At 39.4% G+C, this 23,138-nt stretch overlaps 1 protein-coding gene across 1 annotated transcript in view; it reads left to right on the forward strand.

Moving 5' to 3' along the window:
- Positions 1-23,138, forward strand: part of STARD13 (StAR related lipid transfer domain containing 13) — a gene marked incomplete at its 5' end in the record, with an annotated part of 310,017 nt that overhangs the window by 67,827 nt on the left and 219,052 nt on the right. The window contains 2 exons of the mRNA XM_082046428.1: positions 13,850-13,996; positions 18,479-18,613. Of these exons, the coding sequence (XP_081902554.1) occupies positions 13,850-13,996; positions 18,479-18,613 (282 nt within the window). The remainder of the gene's footprint in view (positions 1-13,849; positions 13,997-18,478; positions 18,614-23,138) is intronic.

Below are 23,138 nucleotides of genomic sequence, written 5' to 3' on the forward strand. Positions count from 1 at the left end.
GGGGGGGCGGGAAGCGGCTCCGGGGACTCGTGTCCAACCAACCGCCCTCCGCCCGCTCTTCAGGGAGGCGCCGGCTCCTCTCACACCGCCACCGGGGCCGCTCCTCTTCCCTTCGCACTGCGGCCCGGCGCAGGGGTTGGGCGCTTCCCGGCTGCCTCGCGGCCGCCTGTGCCAAGTGGCGGAGGAGGCCGCGGCCGTAGCGTGAAAGGCGCGTTTGCTTCGATATGTGCCCGGAACCCGCCCACCCTTGCTGGGGGAACGGCGGCAGTGGGAGAGCGGGCCCTGCCTGCGCCTCCCTTGGGCCCCGCTCGGCGGGACGTGCTGGCCGCAGCCTTGCCCCGGGGCCGGGCCCAGCGCGGCGTCAGGACGGGCCTTTACTTCGTACGCCGTGCGGGTGGAGTTGGGCCGTGCCCTTGAGCACAAGGGTGTGTAGGCAGCAAAATCCAGCTTGTGTTTTTTGGTGAAATATAATGCTTTCCCAAACCAGGAATGGAAGAAAGCAACACTTTTATTATACCCTAAAGTATATCACTGCTAAACAAATTATTTGGATCTAAATGGTGCAAGTATCTTGGTGGAATCTGGTAGAGGTCGTAATTTTAACAAATTGCTTTTTAGATTGAAGCGGAGAGAACTTTTCATTGTTGTTTCATTGCTGTATGATTTTTGGAGGAAAAAGTCTTTGTTGGTGCCTTTTGCAGGATGGTGCTACTATGTTGTATCCAAAACCCCAGGGAGGTTCTCTGCTGCCATGAGAGCTGCTATTTCAAAATGAAGTTTCTCTCCAGGTCTGACGTGATATTGAGAGTGTTCCTGTCATAAAATAAAGAAGCTAAAGCACGTTGCACCTTTAATTTGGTGTGGTTATACCCAGGTGTTATAAGGCTTGCAAGTCCATGTTATGTTGGGACAACCACAAAGACTTTTGTGGAGTTATGCTGGTATAATATGGAAACTTGGCCCAGGGTCTTGTACACATACACAAACTGTAACTTTTCATTAATGTTCTTGGTTAGTTTAACAGACAAACATAACAAAGCATGGAGCTAAGTAATATGAAATAATAGATGTTTTAACAATTATAATTAATAAAAACATGCATGATTTTAATATTACATGCATTTTTGAAATGTTAGCAATATGAGCTATATAACTGTTACTTCCGTTGCTGTAGAGTTTCAAGGGTTTCAGGAGTTGTAATAGAGTAATGGATTTTTTTAAATGCATTTAAATATATCAATAAATACTTAACTCACAGCAAATCCATAGACTGCATTTAACTTGTTTTTGAATAATTCTATAGCCTAGTGGTTAAAACTGGATACTTAGGTGTCAAACTTCCTGTTAAGATCTGGGAATCATGCCTAATTGCTTTTCTGGGCCTGGGATTAATGCTCTCTCTTTATTGTTATGTTTGATGAAAATCTGTTCAGAATATAATTTAGAAGGTTTACATTATTTCAATTATCTGCTGTTCTCTTGTTCTCTTACAATGTGTGTTCCATCCTTCTCCCAATCCGCACCTATTCTTAGCCACCAAAAATATCTTCCCTTCTGCCAAGCTTTCTCTTCTTTGTCCTTGAGTACTCTTTAATTCCAGAAGATGCTTTTAAACTCTTTATTTTTTTCCATTAATGTCAGATTTCTGTTAAGAAGTGGATTGCTAATGTTAATATTTTTTTTTGTATAAGTAGCAGACTGCAAGAACTTTTGGGCAGGTATCAGTGTCAGATTTGACAGAACTCCATGAATGCATCTGAGTCTTGGAAAGGCTTTTTATCATGTGCAGTGGGGTTTGGGTTTTGGGGTTTTTTGGTTTTGTTTGTTTGTTTTGTAGTCACCATATGACTTACTCAGAAAACAGTGAATAGCTGAAGTTCCATAACACATGGAGACAATCTCTATTACCAGTTTTCTTCGGAATTCTTTCTTTGTATATATGATTTTTTTAAAAAATAACTGACAATCAGGTACATACAGATGTTGGTGTTTTTTAAAAAAAAAGTGTTAAGGTTATAGTTATCTACACAGACTTCAAAGTATTCTGGCACTTAGTGTTTTAAGACAGGTTCTATATTTACGTTTAGAACTTTGCTACATGTTATTAGACCTCTGTCTTTATCCTTTACTATCTTAGTCTTTAGAATCTGCTCCAGAGTTCTTCAAGGAAACATTGGCATGGATACTTTTAGGAAAAAATGGCTTGAGTGTCAGGTTGCCAGGGCAGCCCTGGTGCTGGCACACAAGGTCTGGTTTGCAGCTCTCAGTACCTTTAATGCCCTGTGCCCACACACTGAGCACTAACTTTCATCAAGGTGTTCTCTGACAGAGGACCAGTTAGTGTGGGTGGTGATGTGCCAAGGAAGCAGATAAATTCAACTACTATGTTAAATATAATATCAGTTATCATGTTATTAATACTAAGCATAACCCTACTTCAGCTGTTGTAATAAAAGTGAAACACAGTACGGACAGGTGACCTGTTAGCAGTTACATGCTGTCTACAGTTACACCTTGACAACACACCTGTGTTGGCTCATGTTGCTTAGGGTGGGGTGGTGCTTCCCCTGCTCCAACTTGGGGTGCACCACACAGCTTACTTTGTTCTGGGTCTGGCAGCAAAAGAAAGGCACTAGTGTGGCCTCTCCTGAGGCTCCAGTGCTTTATGCTGTAGATAAGCATATCTATGGCTTTTCCTCTAGGGCTTTTGAAGGCCTTTCCCCAAAGATTGTTTTACCCGTTTTAGGGTTCGTGTCTGGGATCTCCTGACTGTTACATGGGTCACAAAATTGGGTTTTATATCATCCTATCACTATCCATTTTATCTGCTGTAACTGTTGTCTTCGTGTTACTCTTCACTACTGGTCTCCAGCAAGGACTCTGTAGTTTCCACCAGTCACACTTGTTTCCCTTCCTTACAGCTGGTAGAGGTGAAGTTTAATATGTACACGTTTATGTCCAGCAAGGTCATGGCACCAGGGAAACCTCTGTGGGCTCCACATGGGTATTTATTTCTTTTCTGTACATTTTTCTAAGTGATAATCACTTTCAGTGTGGAAGAAATATGTTCTCATTTCCACATAGAGCAGAAAAAGAACAAGGATCTGGTGAGGAAGAAGCAAGCATGCACAAAGATTTTTTTTTTCCTTTAGAGGTATAGTATAAAGAGTGCATGCAAGCACAGCATTAGAGCTTTAAATTTTGTTAGCATTTAAAGGCTGCTAAGGTAGCAGTTGTTCACTCTTGGGAGAATTTTTTTTCACTATTTGTATTAAGATGCAACATGACCTAGTTTTCATTTATGTGTTGGAAGACCTAGATCAGCCTAGAGTGTTTATTTGCTATAATGGTCTAGTAATTAGACTAGACTATTTCTTTACCAAAGATCTCAAACATTATCACAGAAGAATTCAGAATAGTGTGTTAGGTTGTTTGGATCTCCATCAGGCTATGCATGTGTTCTGTAGAAGATGGAGCAGTGAACCTGGCAGCGTTTTTGTGCGTGTCTAAGTGAAAATGTCATATCTGAAGAGCTGCCCTTGTTGTGGCTTTCTTGGTTATGATTTGAGAATTCATCCAGAAATGCACTAGATTTTTGATTTTTGGATCAAATTCAGAGGAATCTAGGGTGTAGGCAGAATTTGGCTGCTTGACTTGAAAGTCGTTTTCAGTTTGTTACTTAATGTCACTGTTGTACAACTTGCATGGTATGGTACTCAAAACTGGGTGAGCATCCTGTGTGAAATACCAGGTTATTATTGCCCAGTTCTTACACCTTTTCTTTAGGCATCAGGTGCTGACCACTATCTGAGGCTGGCTATGGGGATAGCCAGGCATTAAGAAAGTAAGGGGTTTTTTGTTTTTTTTCTGGGGTACTTTCTGAATTTAAGATCCTCTGAGTGTGTCAAAATCATACAATTCATTCTAATACCAAGGGCTAATGTTGACTGGGAGGCAGCACATAGGTGGGATTGGGTACTCTGAATCACTTTGAACACAAAGCCTACATGTATATCCCAAGGATGAAAGTTTCTATGAAATGCAGTGGGGGCTGCTGCTTTCTTTGTAAAAGAGGTGGTGTATCACTATTTCCCATAATTTAATGGTTTGTCTTCCCCAGAAGACAAGGATTCAACTTTCTCAGGCTGATGTCTTTCAAACAGCTATGTTTTCTACCTTGCAGAAGGGTTTCTTATGGTAAGTTTTTCTGGGCATAGGTTCTCCTCTTGTAGCTTTGCCTGTGCAAAAAATAAAGATTCATTGGACACATAAGAGAAACTACATGTGATGGAAGCAACTCAAATGTGTAGCCTGGGGATGAAGTCCTGTTTGTAGAAGTAGTATACCAATACACTAGTCCTACCAAAGTGCTTACATATGTTACAGAGCATAGGTGCTGGCTAAGACTTACAAAACTCTTCTGATCTGTTCCTCTCAAGATAAGTGCTACAGCTGGTAAAGTAGGTTTTTATGCTTGTTTCCTCTTTGGCAAGAAGGAGGGGTGGAAACTTCCTGCAAAGCTACTTGTACCTGGTAATAAAGTGATACTATTTTTCTTTTCCCTGCTGATTTTCAAAATGATGGAAGAGCTGATGTAAAATGCCTTAGGCCAAAGACGAAGCTGAGCCCAGCTTTTCTTCATCTTGGGTGGCTCTAACCATGATGTTTTATAAAGAAATAACACTTAAACAAAACAAAAAAACCCCAACCAAATAAAAAAACCCACAAACACCAGATTAAACCAAATCCAATCTCAAAAAGTAGTCTATAGGTGTCACTGAACATAATTGGGAGAAGAATGTTTAAGTTACCTATTCCAATATATAAGTTTTTGTGGATATAGTAGCATGAGAGCCCCTCAGCTTTTGTGAAACCCAGTCTGAAACACCATTGCTGAGTTAACAAGCACTGCAGGAAGATGCCCTTCTGTAAGCAGGCAGAGGTTGGTGACATTTTCCAAGGTAGTCATGGTAAGAGTTACTGTATTTTGAAGTTAGTAATTTTTGGTGAAGAAGTTGTTATGTGGGTCTTAATACCTATGTGTGTAAACTGTTTTGATATTCATAGTCACCAGTTGTGATGTGCAGATACAACCACTGTTGCAGAGGGTGCCAAGCCAAATGCTAATTGATGGCATCAGGAATTTGACTGCTGCATACAGCAAATGTTTGGGATACAAGAAGTGCAGTTCACTTCTTTCAACTCACAAGATGGAGGGCATGGTAGCACAGATAAAGGGTGGGCTGGCATCTGCTCTGAAGCAGATGAAGATGGGATAACCCAAGAGGATAATTAATATGCTGAAAAAGGAGCAGATGTCAATTAAAGACAGCTTGTCTGGCCATTCAGGTGCCAGTTCTGGAGCATGTGTCGGCAGTACAGGCTTGTCAGCCTGTTTGTGAAATTTGGTGTTGCTTGACATCGTAATTTTTTAGAAGGTGTAGAATTGCTGTAGGCATTGTGAACTGGGAAAATAAAAAAGGGTGGGTTTTTTTAATCATTGGAGCAAACCCAAATTACAATTTGATGTTAAAACCAACTACATGCCATTTTAGGTTGTCGTCTTTTTTTTTTAAATGAGAAGTCCAATATGAAAACAGTTGCTTTTACTAGAAACAAAATAACTGCACCCTGCAACAGAGTGTTTATATTAGGCTGGCTGGGACCATGGGCTACACTTTGAAACTTCTGCAGTAATGTGCAAATGTTTTCCAAAGCATTTTGCCCCACACCTTTTCTTCAACTAAGTTCCTTTACGCTTACAATCTCTCACTCTTGTCTTGGGTGAAGTGCCATGTTGATACAGTTTATGGCCTTCAGTACCAGAAAGTAGCTCAGGTTTCTTCATCTGGGAAATATTTCCATAAACTAAGATTTGGAATACTCCGTTGGTAGCAGGGCTTCTGTCCAGCTGAGGTTAGTGCAATAGTCCTTAAGAGTTGATGCAGGAACTCTCGAAAGAGAGATGGGTTTACAATATCTTCTTTTATACGATGGACATTATCAGTATGCAAAATCAATGCGTTGATTGCAAATTAGAGGCCAAATTTACCAGTTCATTGTCTGAGAAATTAAAAATTTATAAAAAGTAATTGAGTCTATTTCTGAGCTGGTATGAGTTTGCCTGTGTAAAGTCAAACACATGAAATGAGGTAAGGATTGTGTTACGTTTTTTAGTCGTGGTACCACCTCTTTGGGTTCCCTTTATTCCCACGTTGTTCACCTTTTAATAATAAAAAAAAAGTCTCTGTCTTCATTGTTCTGTGTCTTGAAGTTAGCATTTCCACAATATTTTTCTGTGTTATACTGTATTCATCCTGAAGGACATAGCTAGTGGTTTACTAATATGCAAACACATAGGTTGTAGGAACGCATGGTTAAGCTTAGTGAAAAAAGCTGCTCAGTTACATGGTAGTGCTATGAGGGGAGATGACGAAAAGCCAGAAACAACTTTTAATGCCTTTAAATATCAGTTAAATATCAGTTTAATTTGCTCTAGAACATCAAACACTTATGAATGTGTAAACTACTTACATTTACACAGTCCTAAAATTTGGCCCTGCAAAGGCAACTGTGAGGCTGATGTGGCCCCTGGTGAAAATGAATTTGACACCCCTGCTCTAGAGCATCAAACACTTAGAAGGTTTCATCAGATTCATGCAGGTACAGCTGTGTCACTTCTTTGAAGAACAGTAGTTTGGGGCAGCACACCTTCAGGCAGGGAAGCACAAAGAAGAAAGTGACTGGACAGGCCGGAAAAATTGATCTCCATACACAGGTGTATTTAAGAAGTGTAAATATAAGTTTAGGGGAAAAGGGGCTCATCCTTGAAAAGTTATTTCCTTCTTGTTAGTGTTTGTGTACCTTTTCTTTAGGAAAACTGCTGAGATTCTAATAGCCCATCTTAGGGTAACAGTTCTGTGTTTTGGGGAGCAGAAGGATCCAGACTGCTTTGAATTTTATCACAGAATCACAGAATCGACTGGGTTGGAAAAGACCTCAGAGATCATCGAGTCCAACCCTTGGTCCAACTCTAGTCCGTTTATTAGATCATGGCACTAAGTGCCATGTCCAATCTCAGTTTAAAAACCTCCAGGGACGGCGAGTCCACCACCTCCCTGGGCAGGCCATTCCAATGCCTGACCACTCTCTCTGTAAAGAATTTCTTTCTAATATCCAGCCTAAATTTCCCCTGGCAGAGTTTAAGCCCATGCCCCCTTGTCCTATTGCTAACTGCCTGGGAGAAGAGACCAATCCCCACCTGGCTATAACTTCCCTTCAGGTAGTTATAGAGAGTGATGAGGTCACCTCTAAGCCTCCTCTTCTCTAGACTAAACAACCCCAGCTCCCTCAGCCTCTCCCCATAGGTCTTATGCTCAAGTCCCTTCACCAGTCTTGTTGCTCTTCTCTGGACTCGCTCCAGCACTTCAATGTCTTTCCTGAACTGAGGGGCCCAGAACTGAACACAATACTCCAGGTGTGGCCTCACCAATGCAGAGTACAGGGGAAGGATCACTTCCCTTGTCCTGCTGACCACGCTATTTTTGATACAGGACAGGATACCATTGGCCTTCTTGGCCACCTGGGCACACTGATGGCTCATGTTGAGCTTCCTGTCAATTAGTACCCCCAGGTCCCTTTCTGTCTGACTGCTCTCCAGCCACTCTGCGCCCAGCCTGTAGCGCTGCAGGGGGTTGTTGTGACCAAAGTGCAGCACCCGGCACTTGGCCTTGTTGAACTTCATCCCATTAGAATCAGCCCATTTTTCCAGTCTGTCCAGATCCCTCTGCAGAGCCCTCCTGCCTTCCAGCAGGTCGACACTCCCTCCCAACTTGGTGTCATCAGCAAATTTGCTGATGATGGTCTCAATCCCTTCATCTAAATTGTCAATAAAGATGTTAAATAGGACTGGACCCAACACTGACCCCTGGGGAACACCACTAGTGACTGGCCGCCAGCTAGATGCAGCCCCATTCACCAGCACTCTCTGGGCCCGGCCCTCCAGCCAGTTCTTAACCCAGCGTAGAGTACACTTGTCCAAGCCATGGGCTACCAGCTTTTGCAGGAGTATATTATGGGAGACAGTGTCAAAGGCCTTGCTGAAGTCCAGATAGACCACATCCACAGCTTTCCCCTCATCCACCAGGTGAGTTACCTGATCATAAAAGGAGATCAGGTTGGTCAGACAGGACCTACCTCTCCTAAACCCATGCTGGCTGGGTCTGATCCCTTGTCCATCCTGAAGGTGCTGTGTGATTCCATTCAGGATGATCTGCTCCATAACCCTGCCAGGCACTGAGGTCAGGCTGACAGGCCTGTAGTTGCCAGGGTCAGCTTTGCAGCCCTTTTTGTGGACTGGGGTAACATTGGCCAATTTCCAATCATATGGGACCTCCCCAGTGAGCCAGGACTGTTGGAAGATGATGGAGAGAGGCTTGGCAAGTTCTTCTGCTAGCTCCCTCATCACCCTAGGATGGATCCCATCTGGTCCCATTGACTTGTGAGGATCCAGATGGCTCAGTAAATCACCAACTATTTCCTCCTGGAATACAAGGGCCCTATTTGGGTTCCTATCTCTGTCAACCACCTCCAGACATGAGTTGTCCTGAGGGCCACCTGTCTTACTGGTAAAAACTGAGGCAAAGTAGGTATTAAGTACCTCAGCTTTCTCCTCATCTTTGTTAACTATATTTCCCTCAGAGTCCAACAGAGAATGGAGATTTTCCTTGCCCCTCCTTTTGTTGTTAACATATTTGAAGAAGGACTTTTTATTATCCCTGACAGAATTGGCCAAATTAACTTCAAATTGCACTTTTGTTTCCCTGATTTTTTTTCTGCATGATCTAGCTATTTCCATAAATTCTTCATAAGTAGCCAGCCTTGTGATGTCCTTGAAGAGCTTCCTCTTACCCAGCAGCCTAGTGGTTGTGTCTGCTGACTTGAGAGACTGAAGATACTTTCCTTTATATTTTGGATACCAATACAGTTCTTCAAAGTGGCACAAAGTGCCACAAATTAGTTGTCTATCTAAAAGCTCTGTAAATATTTTGAGCAACACTGCAGTGGGATATTAGGGAAAATTCCCTTTGAAATATTGTATCTTTGATATAGAAGTCACCCATGAATATATTTGGAGAATAAAAGAGTCTTTTGTATTTTAAATACTTTTTTCTTTTTTTAAGGATTCTGTATGAGGAACCAATCTGGCCACCTCTCTCTGCCCCTGTAGCCAAAGCCACCAGTGGCTGAGAGACCTTTACACAGAGCAGCTTTTGAGAACAAAGGTGCCCCATGAGTGCAGTAAGAGCAAAATATGATATTTGGTCTCTGAAATACTTCCACAAAATCATTCTTAGCAGATATAGGCTGTACATCAGAGAGAATTTTATCTAAACCAATTTAATATTAGGGAGGAGGGTTAAATAGCACTGGTATTTTTTTTTTTATTTGGAGGTTAGTAATTTATCACTTGAAGTTGTACAATACATCAGTTATCAGAACAATTGGACCTATTGAGAGTTTCTGAAGTGAAAGCCACAAGTTATCAGATAAATTTGGAGTTGTGTAATTTTCTCATAACCCTTCACTTGGAAGCCTTTCTGCTTCCAGTATAGCATGAGGTCTGTCAGCGAGGTTAACCCTGACCTCTGAATATTCTATATGGACTTGTTCATTTCTGCCACATTCTTTCAGTTTAAATTTAGATTTGCTGGCAGCTATTATGCCTATTGCAATAAGCTCCATGGGCAAAACATTGAAACAAATATGCCTTTTATCACAGATGTTTTTGCTGAATAAGATTAGTGAAGAACACTTGAAAGCTGAAAAACAGGGTGCAGAAGCTTTTGGTCCAAAAGGCACAAATAGTTGAATGTCTGGAATGTATTTACTTCTTAGTCTAAGGAAAGAACAAGTAATTGTTTAGGTGATGGACCATAATCTTGTGCCCTGTTTTACCTCTGTAATTTGTTATTGGTAGTAACAAAATTTCAGTTATGTAGGTGAACACAGAATCTGGGTATGAATGTGTACATATAGCAAGTATGTGTAGCCTGCTGTTCTAAAACAAGCTGTGGTTGCTGTAGGAAGTAGCAACCTACAAGTATGTGTTTCAGTGATTGATAAATGTGTCTTAGTAAATATTAAATAGTTGGGTTAGTTCTTAACATACAATAATTATCTGAAGCATAATATCTTCATTTGTAACTGCTTAAAGTTTAAGGAATTGCATACCACTTAGTTTTATATTTAGCACAGAGGATAATACTTCTGGTTTATGATATTTTTATTCTTTTTTGTCTAACATGAGTATATGGGACTTGAGAAATCCATATGGCAAAGGAGTTCACTTTAAAAGGCCAGTATGTCATTCTCTGCCTAATGTATGATATGATCATTATAGATAAGGTTTCTCTGCCTTGAAAGATTTGTTTGATGAGGAGTTATCTGGTCTCACTTTCTGGTACTGCTCAGCAGTTTAGGATGGGATGAGACAAAAAGGCCTCAAGTTGCACCAGGGGAGGTTTAGATTGGCTATGAGGAAAGATTTCTTCACTGAAAGGGTTATCAAGCATTGGAACAGGCTGCTGAGGGAAGTGGTGGAGTCACCATCCCCAGAGCTGTTTAAAAGACACGTAGATGTGGTGCTTAGGGACATGGTTTAGTGGCGGACTTGGTAGTGTTAGGTTAATGGTTGGACTTGATGATCTTAAGAGTCTTTTCCAACCTCTATGGTTCTGTATTCTTAGGTAACATACAAAAAGTGCTCCTGTAATGCACTTCTCTCTCTAAGCTGTTCAGGTTCTTCAAAGATGACAGCATTCCTATACATTGCTGAATAAATGCAGCTCCACCAAAGAAAGGAGACCTTGAGAGTATATGGAAAGGAGCATTTTCCCTGTACACCTTTTTAGGGGAAAAACAATGAATAAAGCAGACCATGATTCTTAGATAATTCAGAGTGAGATTTCTTTTCCTCCTGAAGGGCGAGACACAAAAGCTTCCAAAGACACTGACCCTCCTGCCACTGCAGTTGCTATGGGCAGGATACATCAACACGGCTCTTCTGAGTGCTGATAGCGTCCAACCCAGTTACTAGGGCTGAACACTGGGGAGCTGTGTTCCTCCTGAATGGATTAGGCAGAATTCATTCACTAGTTAGAAGTCCTACTGTGCAGGCTTGTATATTTTTCAATGTAAGTAGCATCATGTTTTTGCTGTCCAGCAAGAATTTCAGGCAACCTTTGAAATATGTAGCCAATCAGCATTTATTCCAAATGCTGCTTTTGTGCCGAATTTCCAATTAGTGAATGGCATTTGTTAACTAAGCCCATTTGGCTTTCTCTTGAAGGATAATGAAAACCCATCATTTTCCCCATCCCCTTAACAGACACAATGGAGTCGTACTGAACTGAAAAAGACAGAACTGAATGGAGAAAGCTAGGAGAGTTATAGTTTGGGGAAACTCTTTCAGACTTGTGTTTTAAAGCAATGACTGTAGTTTTGAGTTTTGTTACAGTACAACAATAGATTTATAAAATAAGAGGGTTTGACTCATATGGATATATTGTAGACTGATGGTGAATGCTGGAAGTATTGTTCCAGTAAGTAAATATTTGTCAAGATAAAGGCAAAGTATGCTTCCTAATGCATGGAACTGTATTTTTTACTGTAACGCTGTATCCTATATTTGTATTCCTACATGTATTTGGAGTGTCTTCATCAAAAATATTTGCAAGCCTTCATTAAAGTCTTCATTAATTTTAATCTTTGCATTTTCTATGGAAATTGCTAAAATAGAGACACTCCGCCAACTCCTTGAAATACTCTTTCCTGTCATGGAACAGAAAATGGACTTTTGCACTTGTGTAAATCTCTCCTACTTTTTATTTAACTCAAAAATCCTAACATTATTTGACCTTCAATATTTGTCAACTGGCAAGTACAATTTTTGCATACCTCACTGAAATCAAACACGTTTTACTCATTTCTGTATGCAGTTGTTGCCTCAGAGTTGTTTACCGTTGATTTGGTAAGAAAGCACATTCTTACAGCTCCTTACAGTTTAACTGTGCTGAGAAATAAAACCTTCATTTACATTCTGACAGACTTTCTATGTCCATTGTTGCTGGAGTTTGCATTGGTTTATGTGTTTTTTTTAATCTTGTTCCTGGGTTTTTTGAGCATTCTTTAGTATTGGAAAGATCAGCATGTGAGGAAGCATAACTACAGGAAGATGTAGAGTCTACTTTGTTTAGAAATCAGTGTTGTAGACATTTATCACTATGCACATTTTCTGTGTAAGATCATCTCACTCAGAAAGGATTCAGCATGAAGAGTGTCTTGATAGTCACTTTCTGTGGAACATTCTGTAATTCCTATATTTTACATTAAAGTGTTTGGAAAGCAATGGGAAGTAATCAAAGAATCTGTTTTAATAGTTTTAATAGCTACAGAATTGATATACAGCTTAGCACTTTAAACAGCATTTCAGGAAAAATACTTGGAGGTTATAAAAATGTGGGAAATTCCAAATAAAGATTTGGAAAACTAAAGATTGGATATTTAATTTTCTGTGTTTCAAAACAATCCCTACAAAGATAATACTAGCCCCTCCGAAGGGAATGTGCTTCTGTTGGAAATATGTGACCAAATGTCTGACAATCTGGAGCCTTATTCTTAGCTACTGTGATGAAGATGAACAATTCCATTAGTAATAATACATGTAAGTGTAATACTGGAGTTGTAGAGCTTTTTCCCCACAATAGTGTACAAATTACAATTATCTCTCTGTCCCACTTGCAAAATCCTCATAAGGAAACAAATCACCATTAAAGACTTGTCAGGTAGGAATAATAACAATATTAATCTAGCTCCCCTAGGTATTGTGGAGTTGGTGTGATGCTCTTAGGATTTTGGTAGTACGACAATGTAGCGTTACTGTTTGTATGCTCAGTCTGTTAGAGTTGTTTGCTATGAAATTATTCTCTGTGCAAAGATTTGTATTGTTTGTGAAAGAAAGATGAAAGAACTGAAGTAGCTTCAGGACAGAGACTAATCTGGGGAGCTGTAGCTGTGTGTGATGGCAGGGAGGCCAGTGTGACTATTTTTCTTGGGGATCTTTAGAAGTTATTTGAGTGAGGAAAACAAGGCATAATGCAGCAGCATGCACAGGGACTGCCATGGAAAGATGCTTAAGGGGATGACTGGAAAGCACTTCAAGGAAACTAAGGAACAAGAAAAGTATTTGTGGCAGTTGCACTACAATGGATGGAAGTTTTCATTACACAGTGAAGCTGTTCAGATAAAAGGGAAAGATGCATCCATGAAAATGGAAAGTGTTTGAGACCAATGAAATATTTTGGCCACACAGGAAGATTTTCCTCTTGGATGGGCAAAAGAAATGTGCAAGACTTGATGACATCTGGAATTGTAATAAAGAATAAAATACATTGCACATGATGACCATCAATGTCCTGTGCCTTATTGACATTGCAATCAGTGGAAAGATGCTAAAATAGAAATGGCTTAAGGAGGAGACAAGGTTATTTTGGTTTTAGTCTTGGTTGTGCTTAAGTTAAGCTGGCAGTGGTTCATCCAAGATGAAGTGTTAGAAAGCCATTCAGATATACAAAGGTGGGGTGTGATCATGTGGGCCTGAAGAGCAGCTAAGAATGTGTGTCATCAGGACTAGAGTGATAATTGAAGCTTTCTAAATGGAGAAAGTTACCCAAGGACAGGGAAAGAGCTGGTCAGCTTTTTTCTTGAGGACTGGCCAGAAAAATGAGAGTCTTCAAGTCACAAAAAGCTTCAGTGTTTTAAGACTTGATGTATGTTTCATTTCTTTTAGACCCAACCAGAAAAACGATCTGAATGGTCAGACTCTCTGTCATGTCTTATGAAGAAGCTGGAACGGCTGAACTTAGATATTGAAGAAGCTCTGAGTGCTGGTTCTTCCCCCTCCGGTACTCCTTCTGCCAGAAGGCACAAGCAACTGGTAAGAATATGTGTGTTGTATTATATGTTTTCTAATGTTAAGCTATCAGATGCTCTTCAAGCCACAGTTTTCAGATCTGCTTATGTTTCTGGATAGCCTGAGGAACTCAGGTTCAAGGATGAAGTAAGTTACAGTTTTAACACAATAGTAACGAAAACTCATTAACTGTTTAGACAACTGATGCCCAAATAAACAGAAATGTCAGAGGGTGAAACTTTTCTGTCAATATGGCTTGAAATCATTGAACACCTTTTTAAAGGGGAATTTGAATCTAGACGATTGCATTTGGTAGTTTTCCAGATAGAATATTTAAATTAATTTAAAGTTCCAATGCTAGCCCATTTACACTTGTTATGTTTCTTTAAAGACAACAGTGGCAAGAGTGGCACTATGTATCTTCATTAAGAGTTGAATTAATATTTTTCTTTCTTTATTTTATCAGAACATTTGATTTAGAGTGGCATTCCATCTATTTTGTGATGGCAAGTGTCATGACTTGATGACACACAGTTCCCAAGCTTATATTTTGAGGGCAAATGGGATTAAGGAGCAGTGATATTATTTTAGTAATTTTTGAACAAGCAAGGGGTTTTTTTTATAGAAGCAGGTAACTGGAGAGTGAACAGTGTGAGAAGTAGCAATGTTTGTTTTCTGCTTTAGGCTATGATTAAAGTCAGTGCTTAAGATAGAGTTGTTTGGATTTGCAGCTCTGAATGTTAGTACTGGCTTGAAATTCCTGAAAAGTGAGCTTGTTTGGATGCTTTTGCTGTCACTGCTGTTTCAATGCTGCTTAATTTTGTAAAAGTAAATTCTTTAAATAAATGTCTGTGTGGATCACTGTAAACGTCTCTCAAGGTGGGAAGGTCAGGATCTGGCATCTCAGTGTTGCACTTTGCAGTATGTGTTTTCATACTCTGCAGAGAGTGTTAGTGACAGAGTGGCCATGACTGTCTCTCCTTTCTTGTTGTACATGTCAGCAAGTCAGAACCAGGTCTGTCCAACTGTGTTCATTTCATCATTAACTTGTCTATTAATGGACAGTGTTCTGTCTTCTTGTAGGAGTCTGCTCAATGTCTTCTGTTGAAATGTGGTGGCATTGTAGTCTGCTTTTCTGCCTGATAGTGAAATTCAAGCCATCAGAGTTCCGGCACTTCCCGCTTTGAGGCAGTCTGGTTTTGCTAACCAGGGGTCCAAACACTCATCATTTTATAGCTGTGCCTATCCTACTAAGGCAAAAGCTGTGGTTTGGTTAGGCATAATTCTTTTTGCATGATGACTTGAACATCATAGGATACTAGACTTCAAATCCATTGCTGGGGCCTCCAATGAGAGACATGTAGCATGTAGACAGCCAAAAAACAAATCCAGATAAACAGTGTTTTCAAGTGCCATTTGATACATAAGAACAACAACATCCAAAGTGGCTGCATAGAGAATGCCAATACCAGCATCCCAGATGTTGCACTTCTCTTACTGAAGCGTGGTAGCAGAGGCTGGGACTTTGGGCACAGCTTTCTTCCTGGGACATATTCCTTGACCAAAAGCCTGTGCTAGCAATACAGAGCTGGTCACGCTTAATATGCTGATAAAACATACTTCCAAGCCAGTATCACTGGTCTTGGCACATTTGTTTGCTTACCAATAGTTGCATCTGTTTGAATAAGTCCAAAAAGATTCCAAGGGTGTTTCTAACATCGATGCCAAAATCACCATTTTCCTCAATAAAGTATTTGAGCAGTTAGGCTCTGCTTTATCAGATCGTGCCTTCTTTCCACTCTGAAGCAGGCAAACTTGCTTCATTTTAATTGTCTATGGACAGGCAAACATCACATGAATCAGCCACATTTTTATTGTGGCCTTATTTGGCAGAATGGAAGTGTCCTTTAAGCCTCTGAGAGCCAATTTCACTACAGGAGCTGGAGAGGTCACTTAACACAAAGATCCTCCTGATATGACCAACAAGATCAGAGCAAGAAAAGAGTCAGGGACAATCTGTTGTGGAGCTGCTGGTGGGACAGCCTTTGCTGTCTCCTGTAAAGGTGTTTGTAGCAAAGCCATTTCTGAACAGGAAATTGTCTGCTCTAATTTAAACATTTAAGAATAATTTGTCTCAATACAGGTTGACCTTAGACTTCCAGTATAGTCAAAGGAGCAAAATACACCCTCCTAAATATCACCATGAATTTACTGTGAAGAAACAGATTTTGAAAATCTCAGGATGACAATTACAGCGGAAAAAATGAACAAACTCTTGTTTTCATACAAGTTGTATGAGTAATTTATCTTCTATCAATTCATCCCGTTTGGTCCATATTTCTTTTTCTAGCTTGCAATTTGTTCCACACATATCAAATGTTTTATTCTTGTCACTCGCAATGAAACTCAAATAAGAAGAAAATCTATCTTAGACATGTGTTTACAAGTAACCACATAAATTTGGCTTCTATAAAATGATGAACCACTTATGCGTTATTTATCTATTTTTATCCCATTTTGATTATATAAACTGGGAACTGATGCAAGAAATTATGATTGAAAAGGATTTTGGGTGAAGTGCTCACAGATGCAAGGTCAGCTTACAGACCCAAGGTCTCAGAAGTAGGTGACTACTATGTGAGTGACAGCATGTTTGGTGGAGCTGCTACTCTGAAAATTGGTATCTTAAGGGTGTGGGCAATTTTAACAGACAACATGGTATTTATTTCTTATGGCATATGCTGTGTTACAGAAATATATTTTGTAATTTAATTGCTAGATTGAGTGAGTCAGTTTTCTACTGAAGGATTTTTCATCTGTTCATGGAAGTAACTTCTTGATATTTTATTATTCTTTGAATTTTCCTGTTGTGAAGTCTTTAATAATACCTGATTGAACAAAAGTTTTGCAGGAAGAAGTCTAAATGTTTGCTAATGAAAATAGACTGAGTGAACAAAAGTTATGGGATGTATTGGGTGAGAGTAGGTCTTGCAATATTTTGATGGACAAATTTAAGGTGTTTTCTAAAACATGATCACTTTTAGGTGCATACTAGGAGGTGGTTTGTCTTTACAGCTGTGTAAACTGCAAGTTACTGCTGGTGAGTTTTTTATTGGGAAATATCACTGGGCAGTAGCACTGGTTGAATGACTTGGTATCTGATCCGGAAAAGATATGAAAAATAAGTGTTTCTCATCACATTATTTCCTGAAACTTTTTCTCACTGATGCTATAAATGCATGATTTAAGTACAAAAAGCTGGGCTATCTGAAGGTACTAACAGCAAAACTGATAGCTTTGAAAAATTGCAATTAATAGTACAGCTCTTCTAAAACCTCCACCTTTCCTATGAATAAAAGTCTTTCCTAGCAATATAGAGGGAGGTAGTTTGTAAATGAGATAGCAGAGATAAAATGCTCTTGCTGTAAGCAGCAAGTTTTATTGTTTAGTGTATCTGCTTCATTGCCATTTGATATCTAGTACTCAGTTTCACTACAGAAAAAAAAGATCTGAAGAATGAGAATCAGGTTTTCCAGTTTTAGTTCTTTATCATTCATGTATAGTGACACAGAAATCCTGTTGATTATGGTTAACCTGTCTTATGGCAGCAATATGGCTTTCAGTGAACAAAATTTTGTCTTTAACTTCCACATTCTCTTTTTTCTTTTGCAGTAGTATATTATCTTTTAACTTTTTTGGGTCCCATACTGATTCTTTTGTCAACTTTGCAAAGCCTCCTCATTTTACAGCCTTAAAAATATACTGACTGGAAATTAGGCAGTTACTGTTGAATACTAGCAGCAAATTTGTCCTCTCATGAAGGGGAACAGCCGGAAAATTGGCTGATTTTTGTTTGTACCCAACAGCTGATGACTGCTCTGCAGTGCGCCCTTGATCCTGGTTCCCAACTTTGTTGTCCTTCTGAGACCAACCAGGATACGTGGGGGAAGGTCGTGCAGTTGGGCTGTTCCCCGCGTTGCATCCAGTGTGGCCGGGTACGTGTGGGCCCAGAGTTGGGACACACATCTTTTAAAAAATGGTGTGGGAGTGGAGCAGTCAAGTGAGATGTCTTCAGAGAAAAGCGGATTGGTAAAGTTCGGGGTCTGTAATTTGAGAATGAGAACTTGCTGGGTCTCTGTTTAAGTTAGAAAAGCACACATGAAGTGAAGCTGAAAGATAGTTTTAAATAATTGGAATAAAAGCACTTCTAAAGTAGAGGTAATTCAGTTCCTTGATATTTAGGCAAGTGTACTACTATTTATTAGTTCTCCAGTTGTGCGTATTAGCTGTTAAGGAAATGACTTAATATCTGGATGTCTAACTCAGCAAAATGTAAGCATGATGTAGCAGGTAGTTTTAAGAAAATAAATTGAAGACAAATATTTACCTTGCTTCAGAGAAAAGAAGCTTTAAAAAGATAAAATTCCAGTGTTTTTATCTTGCAGTTCACATTAAACATATTTATGACTTACCTTTATTTACAGGGTTTTTAAAATTCTCTTACAGTGCCCTGTTCAAGTGGAGACAGGCTTTTATGGAGATCATCAAGGAAAAGCATCTTGGATAAATAGAAGAGCAGACTACCAGGATCTAGACTGTTTATCATACCCAGTATCAGCTGGAGCACGACCTAAAACTGATGTAAGTAACTACAACAGATTTACAACATTCTCTGACTCTGAAGTTCAGTAACCTCAAAATTTAGTATTTATCATTAAAAATAGTCCTTGCATTTCTTTTCAAAGTAATTTGTTTTGCAAATATCGCACTGCATGGAGGAGTTAGGTTTGCAAAATGGGTAAAGATAAAACTTAAGTCAGTCTTGAGATAATGAGACCCCAGGGCTGTGGGATTCACCTAATCTGAATTTAGACAACACTGATGAAGACTTCCACATCTGAACTAGTCACTCGGGCTGCCTTCGTAGTCAATGGAAAGAAACAGTTACTTCTAAAGAGTAATTAATCTCATCTAGAGGTTACATGTGATGGATTCCAGGCCTCAGAGCCACTAGTGCTTCTTGTTCTTCATTGCTAGTTTTAGAATTAGTCTCCTAGGTTTTTTAATTTGACTTTTGGTTATGCCCAGTTCAGGGTAGATTCCCCTCTGCATTCACTGTAAGCTGATGTGTCCAGCTCTGGAGGTTTAGTTAGTCCTGCTTCTAATCAATAATAGCAATATTTATTTTGGTTTTGATTTTGTTGTTGTTGTTTTGGTTTGGTTTGGTTTTGTTGTTTGTTTGTTTTGGTTTTATTTTTACAAGGTGATGCTACCATCTGCAATTTAAGTCTGTTAAAATCTATCAGAGGGTTTTCTCAAAAGGCTTTCATTCACTTTCTCAATAGCTGAATGTTGTTGTATTTATGCATGTAAAAGTAAGGTATTTTAGGATCAGTGTCTTGTTTCCAAAATGCAGATGGTTTTGCCTCTCAGTTGTAAATTACTTGCATGCCAGCAGTGCCCATGTTAATCACGCAACATAAAAATGGTTGCACTGGTTGAATCAAAAGGTGCTTGTAGTCCAGTATCCTTTCATTGACAGTGGCCAATGCTGGATGTTCAGGAAGAATTTTAAGAACTGGATAAGCAGATAATATGCCATTACAGCTTCCTTTGAGGTATTTAACATGCAGACATGTTAAAGCCACACACAGCATATTGCAGTTTTGTAATTAATAGCCCCTAATGGTCTCTTTTGCCACTAGTTGTGTCTTTTGTATATGTTTGTATTTGTTTGTTCTTTTGATATTCAGAGCATCTTGTAGCAAAGAGTTCCAAAGTTTAACTGCGAAGTATGTGGAAAAAAAAACACTTAATTTTTTCTTGTAAATTTGCTACCAGATTATTGATTTGGCTGTAATTCTTGTACTGTGAAAAACTGAATCTTAGGGATCTTGTAGGAAATAGTGAATACCTGAGAATGAAGTTTGGGGTTTTTTTTCCAGTGTATCTGATTGTATTTATTTGTATTTAATTTTATCTGCCTGTTTATCTTATGCTTATTCAGCACCATGAGGTCCTTTTGCAGCGATCAGCAGACAGTTTCTGTTTTTATTTACTTCTATAATTTAATATCATCAGAAAACTCTGGCCCTTTTTATTCCTCCATTTTCCAGGTCATTTACGAGTGTATTGAACATAAATCTGTGAGACTGTCAGGTAATATCCCTCCACTGTAAAAGAAAGCAACCAATAATTGCTGACCATTTTTTTTTTGCTTTTAGTTAGCAATGAAAAGACATTTTTATTTATTGACATCTTTTTTTGTTTTTCATCCTTGACAGCATATTTTGAGGCTGATAGATAACTTCATCAGAAGCTTTTTGAAATGGAAGTGAATTGTGTAGTATCAGCTAAATCACTCATATCTACATGATCAAAGAACCATGTCTAGATTACTGAAATGTGGCCGCCAAAAGCCACACTCAGGCTTCCCGGTTAGCCTGTGTTACTACCCATGTGTTTAGTCTGTTCTTAAGCATACTTTCTAAAAATTTTCTGCCAAATGTATTGGTTCTACTAGCATCTTTTCCACAATCAGCTTCAGAAGCATTTTCAAATATTGGCATCACCTATGGCACCCTCCATTTCTGTGATCCCAAAGCAAATAGATTTTAGCAATAATTACACATCAGCAGCTTAACAGTTATCTTTCTCCTGATGAGGTTCTTATTTCAAGTTGTCTACACAATTTTGATTAAAGTAAAATCTATTCTATTAAAGGTATCTTTAAAACTGTCATAGTATTCATGTACCAAAGAATGATAGGCATGCAGTATTTCATTACATGAGCCTGCTCCTGTTCATCGGAATGGAAATTTAAAAGTGGGATGCGCTTGCTTGCTAATAGAAAAAAAATACTGTATTTCCCTCAGCTATTTCCATTCTTAGAAAAATAGATTTGCTGTTTTCCATTTCTGCAAAAGCGCAAACATTTGTTCTGATTTGTTGCTTGTTCTACTTGGAACAGATAGTAATATTCAGTAAAAAGTAAGATATTTGCCAACTTTATTTGTTTGGGGTTTTTTTACCTCAGCCAAGTGTTCAGGCATGTACAAGTATCTGCCTTCCCACTAGTACTATGTAAATATTTTTGAAGTGATGTTGCAGTAATGCTACTGTTTGGCTAGAAGTGTGTAGGAGAGAAGACAGAGAAAGTAACTTTTTATAAAATTATTTCTGGAAGTCTACATTTCTCTTTTTGTTGAAAATCAGGAAATACTAGTACAATAAACAGCAGTTCCACAAATCTTCATCAGCACTGTCCATGTATTGTATCAAACATACGTACTCTGTAGTAACAGCACCGTAGCGCAGAAAGTGTTGCTGTTTCTTAGGGTACCATCTAGTCTAGAAACTTAATGGAGGCACAGAATTTCTTTAGAAATTAGTGGGCTGTTTTTTTTTTTTTTTTTTTTAATTAGCCAGTGCTTTAAATTAGAGACAAATGTTGAAACTGGGTGTTTGCAAATTTCATTCAGGAGAAGTAGATCATTTTACTTCCTTCAAAGTGTTGCTTTTGGTGTATGTGCTGTATTTCAGGCAAATAGAAATAATGCCATGTCTAGCTCCAGACTGCAGTCTGCATGGGTCGGTCATTTCTCTCCAATACCCAGATTTTTACTGATGATTCCTTAAGATACAGACTTTCCCATACTTGTTAAAAAGGGCATGCCCAAGTTACTTTAGTTACAGTAAGGGTACGGATCCAAATGACAAAAGGCCTAATTACTTCTGTGTCACACCCAGGTTGCACCTGTTTAACTCCCATGATCCAAGTGGTATAATACATAACTTGGGAGTAACACAGCAGTAAATCAGACCCATTGTATTTTGATGAGCTAGTTTTTTCTTCTCTTCCAATTTTTTTATGAAAAGAGCTTATCTCTCTCTGTTCCCCAGGTGCTCATACACCCAGGCATGTAGAAAACCAAATACTCCATGACTTACTGTGATTAGCAAATGTAGCGTAGGAGACCAATGTGAGAAATAGCAAGGATGTTGTAATTCAGGAATGATATGCAGAGAAATATGCAGGACATGGTTGTTCAGTTCTCAGTACGAGGCAGTGATGTTAGCTGTGCACTTTCAGGGATACCAACTAGGCTGACAGCTTGAAAGGTGCAAGGAAGGTTTCTCTGGCAAACTTGTGTCACAGTAGGTATTCTGTTTATATGCCTTTGCAAGATGACTCACACTTGTTACAACATTTTGATAAAGTAATAGTGAAAATCATAGTTTTAGGGCAACTATGTGTCATGTCATGTCTCCCCTTCTTCCTTCCCCCCAAAAAGTTCCCTCACTTTGGGAAATATTGTTTGTGAGGTACTAAAGGAGATCCGTACCAAAGGTGCTGGAGAGATCAAGTGCCTGAGGGACAAACAGCAAAGTTTCACCTGACAAATGCCTGACATTTGTAAGTCCATGTCTACATCATAGAGATTCCATTAATGCAGAGAAAAACATCGCTTCTACAGCAAGATCCGTCTCACCTGGAGTTGTTGTCTGGATGTAGGTCATCTGGTCAAAGTGCTTTGTGCTTCCAAAGTGCTGATGTTGGTTGGTTATTTGAAGAGGCTGGAGTGACTGACGGAAGCATCGGCACTTAGAGCTGGGGAGCTACATCCATCCCGTGGTGTACAAGTTGCCATCTTGCGTTTGATGGGCAGTGCCTGCCTGCCCGTGCACTAAGCAGAGGAAACTTTGAGACCCAGATGGTCTAATTTAGGAGTCTAACTCCAGATGGTGTGAAAATCCTCTGGCTCCTGCAGATGACACAAAATCATCTGCAGTGCACACTCTGTGAATCAGTTAAGGGAACGAAACATCATGTATTGGTAACAAGGTGGGTTTTTTCCTTTATCTATGGCAAGTCTACTTCCATGTTTTCTTTTTCAGTACAGTTGATGAACACAGTTTTGATTTCTCATGCTTTAGTTCCACAAATAGTTGAGTACCTTAAACCAAGAGGGCTAAAATTAACCATTTTGTAGATTTCGGGCTTGTTTTAACATGGCTTCTCAATCTCATTCACTGCTCAGCCACAAGAATATTTAGGCTGGTGCAAGAGAGGGTCAGAGTGGCTAGAGATGAGGCAGGCTGAATTGCTTCTTTCAGCATCAGCGCCAGCTTCTGATAGCTTAAACTGTTTATAGAACTATAGTTT

This window comes from Streptopelia decaocto, assembly GCF_964273445.1.
Source record: "Streptopelia decaocto genome assembly, chromosome: 1".
In the NCBI taxonomy this organism is placed as follows: Eukaryota; Metazoa; Chordata; class Aves; order Columbiformes; family Columbidae; genus Streptopelia; species Streptopelia decaocto.